This window comes from Nylanderia fulva, unplaced genomic scaffold (assembly GCF_048542155.1).
Source record: "Nylanderia fulva isolate GAGA-0341 unplaced genomic scaffold, ASM4854215v1 Scaffold334, whole genome shotgun sequence".
NCBI lineage: Eukaryota > Metazoa > Arthropoda > Insecta > Hymenoptera > Formicidae > Nylanderia > Nylanderia fulva.
The window spans coordinates 1102-16861 of NW_028190405.1; the positions used below are offsets into that span (position 1 = coordinate 1102).

The following is a 15760-nucleotide window of genomic DNA, read 5'->3' on the forward strand; positions in this document are numbered from 1 at the left end:
AGTATACGCTGCTTTGTTGTTACGCGTATGAACGTGTATAGCACAGCGCGACGTAAGTGAGGCGTCGCGCAGTAGATCATATCAACGTATAATACGCGCGGATTACTGTGGTACATACATACTACTGATACCGCGCGAATACGAAAGATCTGACGCGCATTTTTACGTACATAATATAAATTGGAATATTTGATAAAAATATATATATATATAAAATATATGATAAAAATATATATATATATATATATATATATATATATGTATGTATGTAAGTAGGAATACTAGGGGGGTTCTAACCCGGGTCCTCTGAGGGGGGTGCGGGGCGGGGGGGTTTTCGGTGGCGAGGGGGTATAACGTCACGCGGGCGGGGGGGTCTTATCAGCAGATAAGCTTATCTATGTTTATAAACAAAAGATAAACAATATCTATTACAAAGGGCTGCCGACAATCGGGGGGGGGGGGGGAGGTTGCGTTTCTTCTCTTCATACGTTTATGTTTATAAACAAAAGATAAACAATATCTATTACAAAAGGGCCGCCGACAATCAGGGGAGGGGGGGGGGGGGGTTGCGTTTCTTCTCCTTATACGTTATCTGTATATTTCTAAGAAATATAATCAAATTCTAAGAAGAGCCACCGCTTGGCATGCGCCGACAATCAAGGGGGTTGCGTTTCTTCCCCCATACGTTATCTGTATATTTCTAAGAAATATAATTAAATTCTAAGAAGGGCCGCTTGGAGCCGAGCGCCGACAATCAGTTCTCTGAAAATCTAAGATAATCAAATTCTAAGAAGGGCCACCGCTTGGCATACGCCGACAATCAAGGGGGTTGATACATGATCTATACGTATATTTCTAAGAAATACCAGCGCCGATAACCAGCGGCTGCAGGAATTTATAAACAAAACAAGCGCCGAAAATTTACGTCATCTAAATTTTTCGCGTTCGTACGTTGACGAACAAAGGGTTGATTGGGATATATAACGAGGACCGATGCCGCTGCCGGGCCATAGTACCACTGGCGAGCGCACGCTTTCCTCAAGGAAAAATAGCTGTGAGAAAAAAAGTTTAGTGTGCAATTAAAGTAGTTATTTCTGTGCAGTACAAGTGAATTTTTGCAAAATGGAGAGCGCACCGCAAAATCATGCAGAGTGTCATGAAAAGGGGTGTTATAAGACTGCCGAGAGATGGTATAGACATCTCGATGAATGCTATTATGATGAAAAAAAAGATGACCCGTTTGATTTTAAACGTGAAGCGGTGACTTCAGTTGTGCAATTCGTAAGAAATCGCGAACTTGGTGTGCAAAAACCGCATACAAGTTGCCTATTTCCTGGAAATTCACGAAGACATTTTAAGAGTGACTGGTGGGTTAGCCAAATGCACCAGATCGTCTAAACGACACAAACGAGTTGCATGTTATCAGCATCGCTACAAAAATTGCGCAGAATATTTTACTGTGGACAACCTTTATTTTGCCGACATGGATATGCCTTCACCATCGGTATCATGCAAAACACAATCATCTGATTATGATTCGGACCAAGAAATAGAGGAGTCAGATAGGAGAGAACCGTCACCACCGCCATCGTCGTCATCGTCATCATCGCCAGATTTCTTGTCGGCAGCCTATTTATCTTTTCTGTGATAAAATAGGTGTACAATATATGCGAAGAGTATAGCAGTGTTTATGAGATAAGTTTTATCACGCGTGAAAGAGAGGATTGTAGTAAATGTGTCAAGACATATTTTCACGAGGTGTAAACAAAACAATAATCAACTGCTGCAGCGGCTGCTCTTTTACGACCGATCATCTTTCTTTCTGAGATAAGTTCGATCGCATGTGAAGCACAAAGGGCTGAACGAAATATATATATTGAGGACCTATGCGCTCTCAAAAATCATCTAGTCTAGGATTTGACAGCACCCTGACCAGTCCGTGAAAAAAGTTTAGTGGCTATACTTATTTACGGAAGTGCGGAAAAAATTCATTGACTTGTATCATAATTGTGCAAACGCGTGTTGAAAAAAAAATGGAAAAAGACATTGCGATCAACGTTTCTGATGACGAGATGGAGGTCATCACGATCTCCGACAGCGACAGCGAGAGCGACGCCGAGATGTGTACGACAGGGAGGTGAATATCATCTTAGATGATATAGAAGAAATGGAGGGTGATGTCATACCCATTGTTGAGCAAGAAGAAACAGAAGAAGAAGATTTGCATGACGATAGGTACGAAAGCGAAAACGCTGTTCGGGAGTCGTGCCACTCGCGTACGTTAGATGTACGAGCAGTTGCATCCCTCGACGAAGATACATGGGTATGCGTTATAACAGCATACGTCTCACCAGGAGGGTCAGTGAAAATCTACATTCCCTGTTTCATGAGAAACAGGGAAAGATTCGCAGCAACTACACTAACGCACAGGCACGTGACGATGCGGTACAGGGATGTACCGCATCTTTATTGCATCGATTGTTTAGAAAGAGTGTTCGTACTCTTCCTGGCCAACTTGTGCCCAATCTGTCAAGGCTGTAAGTATATATATTAAAATACCAAAAAATCTATAAAATAGTATAATAATTTATTATATTTCTATGTGCAGATGCCGAGACACAGTCTGACAGCGATGGTTAACGCGACCCCCTCTCTCGCAGTCGCAGCAGGCCCGCTGGCTCTCTCTCGCCGCTACCTCGAGCCGCCGGCTCTCTCTCGCCGCAGGCCCGAGCCGAATTTCTCTCGCCTCCGACGGCTTTTTTTTATATATATATTTTATATAATTTTATATAATTTTATATATTATTTATATGTTTATTTTATATAATTTTGATTTCATATATCTTTTTTATATTTGTATCTTTTTATAATTTTATAAATTTTATATTATAAATAATTACACACACACACACACACACACACACACACACAAATTTTGTAAATTTACACATATTTTATAGATTAAAAAAAATATTATTATCAAATGAGTGTATTTATTTTAGATTAAAATGTCCTCCTTACCTCTTGTTCTCTTTTAAATATTAGGAAAATATAAAGAAATTATTAAAAATTATCTTTAAAAGCTTTCTCTCCTTCGCGTCTCTCTCGCATCTTATTTCGCCGTCTCTCTCAAAACTCGTATGTCTCTTTTTCTCTCTCTCGCGTCTTATTTTGCCGTCTCTCTCTCGCGCTGTCGCCGCTGCGGCTTGTTTTCTCTCTCGCATATGCATGGAAGAGCGCGCGCCTCTCCACGTGTCCCTCGCATGGATGCGACCCGCCGGCTCTCTCGAACGTGAGATGTAAACATTCGACACTTGGAATGTTTTTTGAAATAGATATAGTTCTTTGTGAAGATTTTTTAAGTGGGGTACAGCCTGTGGAGAGCAGGGCTGTCTCTGCAATCATAAAGTTTCGAACGGTCCTCAACGAAGTGTCGGGACATTGCAACGAAAATGGTAGTGCTTTTTAAGTGCAAAAATATTAATTAATAGTGGAGGAAAAAATATATTAATATTAATATTTTTTTTGTAGTTTGCCCTCTCTATTATTTGTTGTTGTTGGGTGATCAAGGACCTCGTTTATGATATATTAAGGGATGCAGAATGGGAAAATTATTCAGATGACGACTTTGAAGAATGGATAGGGGATGACGAATGGGACGGTAAGAATAAAATTTATAATATTGTATTATATTTTTAAATGAATAATGTTATGTTTACATTTCAATAATGGTTCCAGATATGTGTGATTGGGATTGGGATCCATATATAAGAGACGATGACGGCGATTTCTATGATTGGGGTCTGGTGTGGCTGTTCGAGCCGGAACCTGTACCTGTGTATGAAAATTGGGACGGTAAGAATAAAATTTATAATATTGTATTATATATTTAAATGAATAATTGTTATATTTTTAAATTAATAATTGTTATGTTTACAGATGAACCATACGTTCCAATAATGGTTCCAGAGATGTCGGATTGGGACGCATATTTAAGAGGCGACGACGAAGCTGATTGGGGTCTGGTGCAGCTTTTCACTCTACCACCCCCGTACGATGTTAGGCCTCAGCCTACACCGCCGCCACGCCGTCGCCGTCACCGCCGCCGTCACCGCCGCAATCACCGCCGCAATCACCGCCGCCGTCACCGTCGCCACCCCAATCATCCATAATGTAAACTATTTTATTTTTTTATTTTTCATTTATATCCTTATTTTTATATATTTTATATTTTATATTTTTCTATTTTCTATTTTTCTATTTTTTAATTTTTTATTTTTATATTTTTTCATTTTTAATTTTACACACACACACACACACAAATTTTGTAAATTTACACATATTTTATAGATTAAAAAAAATATTATTATCAAATGAGTGTATTTATTTTAGATTAAAATGTCCTCCTTACCTCTTGTTCCCTTTTAAATATTAGAAAAATATAAAGAAATTATTAAAAATTATCTTTAAAAGCTCTCTCTCCTTTGCGTCTCTCTCGCATCTTATTTCGCCGTCTCTCTCAAAACTCGTATGTCTCTTTTTCTCTATCTTTCGCGTACGTCTCTCGCTGCAGCCCGTCTTCTTTCTCTCTCTCGCGTACGTCTCTCGCTGCAGCCCGTCTTCTTTCTCTCTCTCGCGTACGTCTCTCGCTGCAGCCCGTCTTCTTTCTCTCTCTCGCGTCTTATTTTGCCGTCTCTCTCAAAACTCATATGTCTCTTTTTCTCTCTCTCTCTCCTTCACATTTCTCTCGCGTCTTATTTCGACGTCTCTCTCAAAACTCGTATGTCTCTTTTTCTCTCTCGCGTACGTCTCTCGCTGCAGCCCGTCTTCTTTCTCTCTCTCGCGTCTTAATTCGCCGTCTCTCTCTCGCCGCGAGCCGCCGAATCTCTCTCTCTCGCCGCCACATCCGATTTCTCTCTCGCGCGCTGTCTCTTTCTTTTCTAGTGGTTGCTCTCTCGCAAAGTATGTAACGGGTGGCGCGCAAATAAAGTACACCATGATATACATATAAGTATTTATTTGTCTTATATTTAATACATAATTATATAAAGTTTTATTACATATTAAAAACTAAAGCCACCAGCTCGCAATCGACAAGTTGGTGCATGTCGAAGGCGTTGCTAGCGCGTATCACATTCGGCAATTCTCTCGCATTCGTTACAGTGGATGCAATATTGGAGAATTGCGTATGTTTGATATCGACGTTGCGATGAACCTCGTCAATCGATCGAACATTATTTCGATGCATGAATCGAGCTCGAACATACGACGTAACGTCGATTCGACCATCATCATGCGCACGTCCGCCGATTCGAGACTTATGAGCTTGGTGTCGTTTATCTTGTGAAAACGTACTGTTAGCGGCCCGACACTTATGAAGTTATACACATCGTTGTTGAGAGAGTCATTGTTCAAATAATTTTGAATAGTGTGACGTTGCTAGTAGAGTCCTTTCCACGTTTCGAGAGATAGTATTAGCTGTTTTCCCCGATGATCTCCTATGGCGATCTCCACGTAACTCGGCGGATCCACTCTGATGCCGATTTCGAGGAATTTGAATTCCGTGGTCGTCAATGCGTATCGTCTTCCAAGTATACGAACCGCACGAGACTCCAGCGAAACGCTGTAAAAAAATTAGGAAAAAAAATTAAAACTAAATTAGGAAAAAAAAAAATTATATCTCATAAAAAAATATAAAAATAGAAAAAATATAAAATATATAAAATAGAAAAAGTTATACTTACTCGTCGCATTTCTTCTCGCACGTTTCATCGCGTCTCGGCATGTAGTAATTCATGCTGCTGCTTTTTTGGTGCAGAATATTTTTCTCGAGGGTATTAAAAAGTGAACCACCAGTCAGAACAGTCGACGAGAGACTGATCGTACAAAAGTACTAATAATCGAGTAACACTAATTTTTAAAATATTAGGAGAAGGAGATTCCTAGAAATATATATCTGGAGGGGGAATAAAGAGAAATATTTAAAAGTAGTGGGGATAAAAAATTAAATATTAGGAGAAAGGAATTCTTAGAATTATATATCTGGAGGGGAACAAAGAGAAATATTTAAAAATATTAGGAGAAAGGATTTCTTAGAAATATATATCTGGTGAGGGAGAGAAATAACAAAGAAAATAGTATGTAAACAATATGTTTATTCAAAAAAACGGATGATCGTCGGATCCAAGCCTCGATTTTGCGGCCGACCACCAATTGAATAATTTAAATACATTTTGTAACGCACAATTTTTTACATGTTTATTACATTGTAGAGTATATGTGGGATCTAACTTATTTAATGCAGGTACATCTTCATATATGGCATCCAAGGTCTCAATGGTGAAACCGCTGCTCGCATCGTCCATTATTTCGGCCAGCCATTCTCGCTTTTCGAGTCCTTTTACATACACGAGAGAGGACTCTTCATCGTCTTCTTGCTCATTTATGCCAACGATAGCTGCCGTAATCAAGCGCTGAGCCATGCCGTATGGAACATTTCCATCCTCCCATTGTAAGCTGTGATGATGTTGAGTTAGCCACGAGGCCTGACGCCTTTCCGACTTTATAAGCACGCTCCATGGCACAGGGCATGCGAAGAAATAGTGCGACAGGATATATCCTCTTCTCAGGATTGCCGCTTCCTTTACGATAAATCGTTTGTTTAGTATAAATCCTTGCAGGTCGACAAACGTTGGTGCGGACATGATCTCTTCGATGCGAGTCAGTCGAGAGGTATTACTTCACTAACATCAAACATCTCACATCATCTTGATTATGTATCCTCCACCTCCCCCTCTTTCACACGCGTATTTGTGTAAACATTTTTTAGGTGATTTTGCGCACAACGTTGGTCAACGGGTTGTACTGGATCACACGATCGTGTATAATGAGGCAGTACGCAGTGGTATTATTAGGCACGTTTTCCTTACACTCAAATTCCAATCTCACATCCACCGTTGCGCTCTTGATCGATTCGTTTTGTCGAGAACAATCGATAATCACAAACGGACCGTTTTGTAAAAACCGTGTGATGGTGAGATTGGGCTCGAGGTATTCGTATCTGTAATAGTTCTTGCAGAAACGTGTGTAGGTGTCGTACAGAATTGACCATCTGTTTTTATCAAAATCCAGATTCATGTCGTCGTACGGATAACTTTCCGAGTTCAGAAAGAGTTTCACGTTGGTTAATTTACAGTCGTCGAATCGACTCGTATCCTCGGACATGACATTTTTACGCCCTGTCTGCAGAGCAAAAATTACATATCGCGGCTTCTCCAGTTGAGTCGCGGTCTTAATGGCCCACGAATGCTTGGTCGTACGCTGCAATAGCGGAAATTCGTATAGATCCCACGAGCGGAAACCCATGCTGAGGTAACGTCCGCTTTCCAGAGCGCGCAGCATCGACAGCTTCTTAATCTCGCTCAACAACACGTGTGGCATTCGCCATTGTATCTTGAATATGTTGATCACAGGCTTTAGTGCAGAATCTCCATACAGGCAATTATTGTCGTTGCGCGATCGTATTAAGATCAACTCATGACGCGCATTAATCACTACTCGTTTGTAGTCATCACAAAATCCCAGCAACATGTAGAGCGGTACGCAGAAATTGAAGTGCCCACTCGCAGAAATCGGATCACTCCAGCCAGCGTTACTCATAACCATGCTTCTATCGAATGATATCGTTACATAGTTTTTGAGCAAACTTGTTATTCCTACATTTCTGTTGCGATCAATCTCCACACCATCGAGCTCATAGCGAATTTCGTCAAACATGAATGCGACACAATTATTTCCCAGTGTCACATTGGATCCCTCAATTGGATGGTTTATCTTTAGTTCTCCCTCGATATATAAGAAACTCTCATACGGCAATGTATATAAATCCTGTTGTTGTATGGGTATTCTTATCTCGTCGCTGTATCCAAATGTTGTGTTGGCAAACGGGTTGTATGTGTGAGTCTCAATCTTGACGATGCGATCGTCAAAGACTGGCTCTTCCTCGATGTTGAGAATCTCAGTCATTGTTCAGATGGTGCGCACCGCAAATCCCAAAGATTGTAAAAACGCAACGTTTGACGAGGTGAGTCTCTTCTTCGTAGTTGATTTGATATTAGCGAATGATGTTGCTGCTGGTCTGATTGTGTTCTTCGTGTCTTTATTCAACACGAGCATCCCGTCGCACGAAGGTGGCCCGCCGTCGTACGTGCAATCTAATTGTTATCTCTTCACCGCGAAAATCGAGCAATCGTCCCTCCTGGTCAGTAACGCGTAACACTAAATCAGTAATGCTCCGTACGAAGATCGGCAGGTAAATGATCTGCGCCGGCGTTTCCGATATCTTATATCCTGGTGGTACCCTCGGTGAAAATTCGTGTATCGTGTGAACGAGTTTATTGTTGCTGTATGCACCCGCGGTCACGTTACACTCTATGCGGATAATGTTCACGTTGATAATAATAATCGCCATGTTCGATTTGTGCCATTTTCGCGGTTGCAGTATACGATTCGAGAATCCCAGCAGCGATCCAATGTTGTTGGGCATGCTAAAGTTTATTCTGTAGGCACACTTGATCTCGCTTCTCATCGTATTGTAATTAGCGCGGAGCACGATTGGATAATCTTCATCGTCGACACCTTTATCGCTAACAGCATTATGTTTTCGGGAAAGTGCACGTTTCAAAAATTCATGTATCGCTTGCAGCTCGTACGATCCCTCGGGAATCGTAATTTCCGCGTCGTCTGTACCGTAGTAAAATTTATTATTCGAGGAATTCACATTCGATATAGTGTGATAAGTTTCAAAATCCGTCAGACCGAGCTCGTAGTCCGCGTCGCTCAAATCTATGGGCGGAAAGTAGGTCGCCGCGAGGACGCTACTCTTCCCAGTCAATGTTAGTGTTAGCGACATGTTGACAAAACTGAGTTAAATAACGCAATGTTAGTCTTTAAATTTGCGGCGAGAAATCTCGGAGAAACTGCAAGCACAACTGTCCGCAGATACTCTGATCATACGTTTGATAAGAGGTGTAATTGTATTCCAATTTCGGCACATTTAAATATCGCACCAATCCTCGGGTGGTCGAAGATTGCCAAAACTGTCGAAATAAATTGCGCGATTTCCTCTTTTTGCATACGCCACCCAATGAGTGCCAGGACCGTCTGTACTGTCTAGATTAACGATACCACTCTCATTTTCTCGCGCGCCATTTATCAGTAAATTATTGCGCATAAATACACCTCTAAAGTATGGAATGTGCATACGTTTTGCAAGTTGTAGCAATTGCACATTTGTAGTTACACCTTTCGGCATTTTTAACGTTTTTTTGACGTTTTTTTTTTTCTTCGCTCCTCGTCCATATTTGTAAGGGGCGAGATACAGTCCGCGACCTTCCATGGCGCGATTGTGGCGTAGTATCTCTTGCAACTGACGTTGCGCGACTTTTCTATCGTTTACCGCTTTTGCTACGCCAGCTGCTCCGCCAACCAGGGATCCGAGCGCGCCCAGCATTGGTAAAATCGGCAAAAATCCGCCTCGTTTCGCTGCCGAAAGTATCCTCCTCTTCTTCGTCCTCTTTTTCGTTTTCAAGCCCATGCCGAGCTTCGTCTTGGCCTTCATCGCTGTCCAGACAACTGCGGCCGCGGCTCTCTCACCGAGACTCGAGTCTTTCGCGACGATGCGAGTTTTCGCTTTCTCGGCGAGTACCTTATCCGCCGCGTGTCTCTCGGTGAGTTCGCTGCTCCGAGAGTACGCTATATCGTGTTCACGGCACGCCGCGTCCAATGGGTTGACACCTTGATCACCTCTAGCCAATCGCTTTTCCAAACGAGTTCCCGGGCCGCAAAATTGATAGCCGAGGATATGAAGCTCGACCGGAAGTGCGTTTATCGCACGATTTAATAGACCTGTGCCTATTTTCGTTGACATCCGTTGCAATCTCTAGACATTACTGAGCAAAGCGCGAGTCCGCGCAGCTATAAATAGGCGGACGTTGGAGGTCAAATCGGGAGTGAGAAAATGAAATTTGTGCAACAACCTCTGACGATACGAGTGATGAATTACGACAGAGTACGCTGCAGCGTGAACGAAGGTGTGCGCAAACACGGTACGATGCTACCGACAACTATACGCGCGATCGTTTGCGGCCCCTCAAACTGCGGTAAAACCAACGTGTTGATAAGCCTGCTGGAAAGTCCGCACGGTGTGCGTTTCGAGAACGTGTACGTGTACTCTAAATCGCTGCAACAGCCGAAATATCGCTATTTGGAAGATTTATTGACGCCGATTGACGAAATCGGCTACTTTACATTCTCCAATAACAGTGACGTCATTCCACCGGGCGAGGCTTATCCAAATTCAATTTTTGTCTTTGATGACGTGGCATGCGACAAGCAAGATACGATAAGAGAGTACTTCTCAATGGGGCGCCACTCGAACATCGACTGCTTCTATCTCTGTCAGACATACGCGAGAATATCGAAACATCTTATACGCGACAACGCAAACCTGCTAATCCTGTTTAAACAGGACGCCACCAATTTGAAGCACGTGTACAACGATCACGTGAATACCGACATGTCGTATGAGGATTTCAGTGAGTTATGTCGTACTTGTTGGCAGCAAAAGTATGGATTTCTAGTGATAGACAAGGACAGCTCGCTTACGAACGGGCGATACAGAAAAGGATTTAATGAGTTCGCGATACCGCAGAGCCATTAGTCGTCGCCAACAATCCTCCCAGTCGAGAGAAACTCTAGAGAGAGTGCTGCCGACATGGCTGATAATATTCGCGAGCGTGAAAAGGTTGCCAAGGAGATTGCGAAGACGGCCGAATCGATCCGCAAGAAACACCGCGCTCTGAAGACCGGAAAGATCGATGATGATATCGCCGTCAAGACTCACTTTAAACCTATTATCGAGCCGCTACAAAAGATTGTCGACAACGCGACGATTTCGGTGAAAAACGAGCCTAACACCGACGACGACGACGGTGTGAAGATCGAGACACGGTATGAGGAGGAAACACCGAAAAAGAGTAAACATAAAACCATCAAGCGATATAAAGAAGAGGAGGAGGAGACATTGAAAAAAAGAAAATATGATATTTTGAAGCCATTGGACGCTTCATTGCCGACAACATCTACACCGAAAAACGCACAACCTGTGATACCCAAAACACTCGTAGACGAAAATGTTTTCGAAACCGCGCGTAACCCGCCCGAAATATCCCTTCGACACTGGTTAAGATCGTTGGAAGGTCGACAAATGATACGAAAGGATTGGGGGCCATTAGGACAAAAGTACATGGACGCTCTCCTCGGTGCTGATGAGAAGAAAGAAATTGATAATGTATACGGAGTCTATTTCGACGAGAATGAAATGCGCATCGGAAACAAGCGATTCGCGATTGACAAAGATGACAATATAATCATAGGCGACACGCGGTACATTGGAACGCCCGGATTGTACGAGTTGATCTTCAAGAAAAGACCTGATTACCAGGAGGATGATTTGCAAAAATACAAACATATATTATTGGCGACAAATGCGCATAAAGGCAACTTTGATGTGCAAGGCCGTGTGAAGAGTAGCAAGGGGGACAAGTACAAATATATAATCGCACCGTTGACGCGGGTGGAATCGGACGACCCAAAATCTGGCATGGGAATGCCTCGCGCTATGACGCTAACCAACAATAAGATTGATTACGTGCACTGGGACGACCCCAACGAGCTAGTGGATCGCCTACGATTGCTCGATGCTTTGCACCAAGCTGGCAACAACGCGCATGACAACGAGATCTTGTCGATTATCGAGGAACTGCGGGAAGCGGGCATTATTATAAATTAAACAAGGTTCCCGACAATCTATTCAGTTTATCGTGTGACACTTTACAAAGCATTAAAAAAATGTCTATCAATAAATTTGGATTATTCGAGAGGAGAAATGATGCAACCCCTGGCACAAACGATCAATGGTATAGATTGATTAGAAAATGCGTGCGCAAAAACGCTCTGCATCGCGTCGCTACAGATGATGACGCGAGATGGGGCAAGATTCGCCGTGTAGCGCAACCTGAGGCGGATACCGATGTCGTCAACAAATTGTACCTGGAAGAGTGCTTTAAAACATTGATGATCCAACAGAAAGAGTCAGATGAGAAGCTGGCTGCGTTAGAGAAGGATGTACGAGCGTTGGAAACTGCGATAAAAGAGCTTTTGCGTGCGCCAAACACTACCTCAGACACAGGCATCTAATGAGCGGTTGGCTCAGAAACGTCTATCAAACAGTTGTGAAACGTCTAGAAAGGATTTTCGAGTGGTTGCAAACAATTGTTGAACAGCTACGGAGGATTATCAGCGTGCTACCAAACAACAATGAGTGGCATCAGTGACCGACCTGGAAGCAGCAGTGAACGACCCGGAAGCAGCAGTGAACGACCTGGAAACGGTAGTGAACGCGACCGCTACGATCGAGGTTACGATCATGTCAAACAGGGTTGCGAACGAGGCTACGAACAAGTCCTTAAAGGTTACATAAAAGGCTATCAACAACTCAGTAAGGGTTGCGAACAGGTCAGGGACGGCTGCGAACGGGCCAAGGCGGGCTACAAACGGATCAGAAACGACTTGGGACGAGGCTGTGATCGAGTCAGGAACGATTTTCGAATGGGCCAAGGACGTGAGTGAACGAACGCGAAAGAACCCGAAAGAACCCGAAACAACGAGAATTTAACCCGAAAGAACCTGAAAGAACAAGGCACAAACCCGAAACAACGAGGCACGAAACCGAAACAACGAGGCACGAACCCGAAAGAACCCGAAACAACGAAGCACGAACCCGAAACAACGAGGCACGAACCCGAAACAACGAGGCACGAACCCGAAAGAACCCGAAACAACGAGGCACGAACCCGAAAAAACCCGAAAGAACCTGAAAGAACAAGACACAAACCCGAAACAACGAGGCACGAAACCGAAACAACGAGGCACGAACCCGAAAAAACCCGAAACAACGAGGCACGAACCCGAAAGAACCCGAAACAACGAGGCACGAACCCGAAAGAACCCGAAACAACGAGGCACGAACCCGAAACAACGAGGCACGAACCCGAAAGAACCCGAAACAACGAGGCACGAACCCGAAAAAACCCGAAAGAACCCAAAAGAACGAGAATTTAACTTAAAAAAAACAAGGCACGAACCCGAAACAACGAGAATTTAACCCGAAAGAACCCGAAACAACGAGGCACGAACCCGAAAGAACCCGAAACAACGAGGCGCGAACGCAAAAGAACCCGAAACAACGAGGCACGAACCCGAAAGAACCCGAAAGAACGAGAATGAATAGTGAAAATAACAACGAGCAACATAGTTTGGAGAGACGGCAGTTGGTAAACGAGTTGCACGCGTCAGCGAGAAAAAATTTCCTTCGAAGACATGTCATAGTGCGAGGATACGATTATTTGTGGCAAGCCGACATTGTCGAGATGCGTCCATACTCCCGTTTCAACAGAGGTTACCACTACATACTCACCATCATCGATGTGTTGAGCAAGTATGCGTGGGCTGTACCACTCAAGAGTAAAGGAGGAAGCGAGACAGCTGACGCAATCGCCAAGATAATTCGGGATAGCAAGAGATGCCCGAAAAACATGCAAACCGATAACGGAAAGGAATTTTACAATGCCGATGTGCAACGACTTATGCGAAGACATGACATTAATCACTATTCTACATATTCGATTTAGAAGGCGTCGGTCGTCGAGCGATTCAATCGCACACTAAAGAACGATATGTGGAAGATGTTTACGCTGAATGGTACTTACAAGTGGTTCGACATGCTGCCACGTCTCGTATCAGATTACAACGGACGCAAGCATCGAACGATTGGTATGCGACCCGCCGACGTTACCCCCGCGATCGCCGAAAGACTCTTGGCTACCGTGTACAATCGTGTAAAAATCGCGGGTCCGGCAAAGTTCAAAGTAGGTGATCAGGTACGCGTCAGCAAGTACAAACAACTTTTCGAGAAGGGATACACGCCAAATTGGACAACCGAGGTGTTTAAGATTGTTAAAGTGCAGCATACTAATCCCGTAACATATCTACTCGAGGATTATCACAAGACATCTATCGCTGGAGCGTTTTACGAGCATGAGCTGCATTGTGCAAATTATCCGGATGTGTACCTCGTGGAGAAAATACTGCGCAGGAGGGGTGACGAGGTTTATGTGAAATGGCTGGGATTCGACAGTTCGCACAACTCTTGGATACATAAAAACAATGTTATTTAATGTATTTTATTCAATCATTGTATAACAATATATATATTGTATAACATATGAAATATATGAAATATATAACAAAATATATATAATTCTTATTAATACGTCCTTACAATATAATTTATTTACAACGGTATTTGATAATGTCCCCACGGCAAGGTGTCGGTCGAATCAGGTACGACATACCGCTTGTCGTCGTAGGGACTTAGAGCAATTTTCGTCTCGCTGATGGTATACACTTTATGCAATTTCGATCTTATACATGACTGTTGACGCGTCATTTCAATCTCGTCATTAAGACAGCGTGTATAATCGTCGAATGTTATACTACGCGCTACGACGTTACTTTTGACACCTTTTGCCTTTTTAGTGTCCTTTTTACCATCCACCCGCAAAGCATACATTTTTGCTCTAAGCCCGACGAATTCGGTCATTATCGCGCCATTATTCTCATCTTTCATCAGACCCGGCACCTTTTTATTCGCGAGCGGTATACCGTACGCATTATTCGCGGCGTAATCGCTGGTATCGAATCGAGCGATGTCGATCGCGTTTCAAATTTTCATAGACATCCTGACATTTAATTTGATATATTAAACTATCCGTGTCGGTGTACATTACTCTACAATTGTCACGATAGAGCGGTGACATGTATTCGTGGTGAAATTCATAAAGACATACTTTTGATACGTCGAGTATGCACATGCCGACGTAGATTGGTTTGTAGAATTTAACTTCGAGTTTGCGTAATTCTATGGCAACTAATTTTTCCGAAAATATGCTTGTACTATGAAAATTTGGTTTAGCGATCATTGCCTCCGCACCGTACCGTTCGTCCCATTTTGTTAATAATTTTACATCCATATGATTGCGCACATTTTCCATCGTCTTGCCGAATACCGCGTTATTCATCAATTTATATAAATTTTTTTCAAAATCGTTTTTCGCTCGTGTTCTAAACTGTGTGTTAAGTTCGATGTATTTTTGAAGCCACGCTGACTGCGTGAATTGTAGTATGCGATATATTTTTGTTATGCGTAGCCCGTGGCGCGTGCACTGCTGCAGATTACGATAGTGTATTACGTAGCGCTTCTTATCGTAAAGCGTTGCTAGGAGTTTATATTCCCGCTTGCCGGGCGGCTTATCGCGCGTCGGGCAAAACGGTAGGTTAATGTGCGCGTCATGAAGATGCTGCGGATACTCTAAATCTACTTCGAGAACATAGCCTATAGGTGAATCGAACGCGATAGATGATACGTCAAAATTCGATATATCGTCGACCCACCGAAAATCAGCATATGGCAATGGTTGACACATTGCCCATCCGTACAAATTATTTACATCGAAATACATGAGGTACGATGAGGGTTTCGATGGGTCGTACGATTGCATGTACTTGTTATTAGCCTGTGCGTATCGGCCTGAACATTGACTAAGGCCGCCGCGTATACCTCGTTCGACAAACATAACCA

General features: G+C 43.0%; 2 protein-coding genes and 1 pseudogene across 2 annotated transcripts; 2 read left to right on the forward strand and 1 right to left on the reverse strand.

Moving 5' to 3' along the window:
* The first annotated feature begins 2319 nt into the window (after nucleotides 1-2319).
* LOC114944787 (uncharacterized) lies at nucleotides 2320-4177 on the forward strand. Its single transcript, XM_085485026.1, has 5 exons — nucleotides 2320-2445; nucleotides 3532-3661; nucleotides 3739-3855; nucleotides 3940-4025; nucleotides 4064-4177. The coding sequence occupies exons 1-5, from the start codon at nucleotides 2320-2322 to the stop codon at nucleotides 4175-4177; spliced, it is 573 nt and encodes a 190-aa protein (XP_085341152.1).
* A 980-nt stretch (nucleotides 4178-5157) lies between these two features.
* LOC146722304 (uncharacterized) lies at nucleotides 5158-5899 on the reverse strand (annotated as a pseudogene).
* A 4805-nt stretch (nucleotides 5900-10704) lies between these two features.
* LOC146722305 (uncharacterized) lies at nucleotides 10705-11873 on the forward strand. Its single transcript, XM_085485027.1, has one exon. It carries the CDS (start codon nucleotides 10775-10777, stop codon nucleotides 11849-11851), a length of 1077 nt encoding a protein of 358 aa, XP_085341153.1. The 5' UTR covers nucleotides 10705-10774; the 3' UTR covers nucleotides 11852-11873.
* Nucleotides 11874-15760: the final 3887 nt, after the last annotated feature.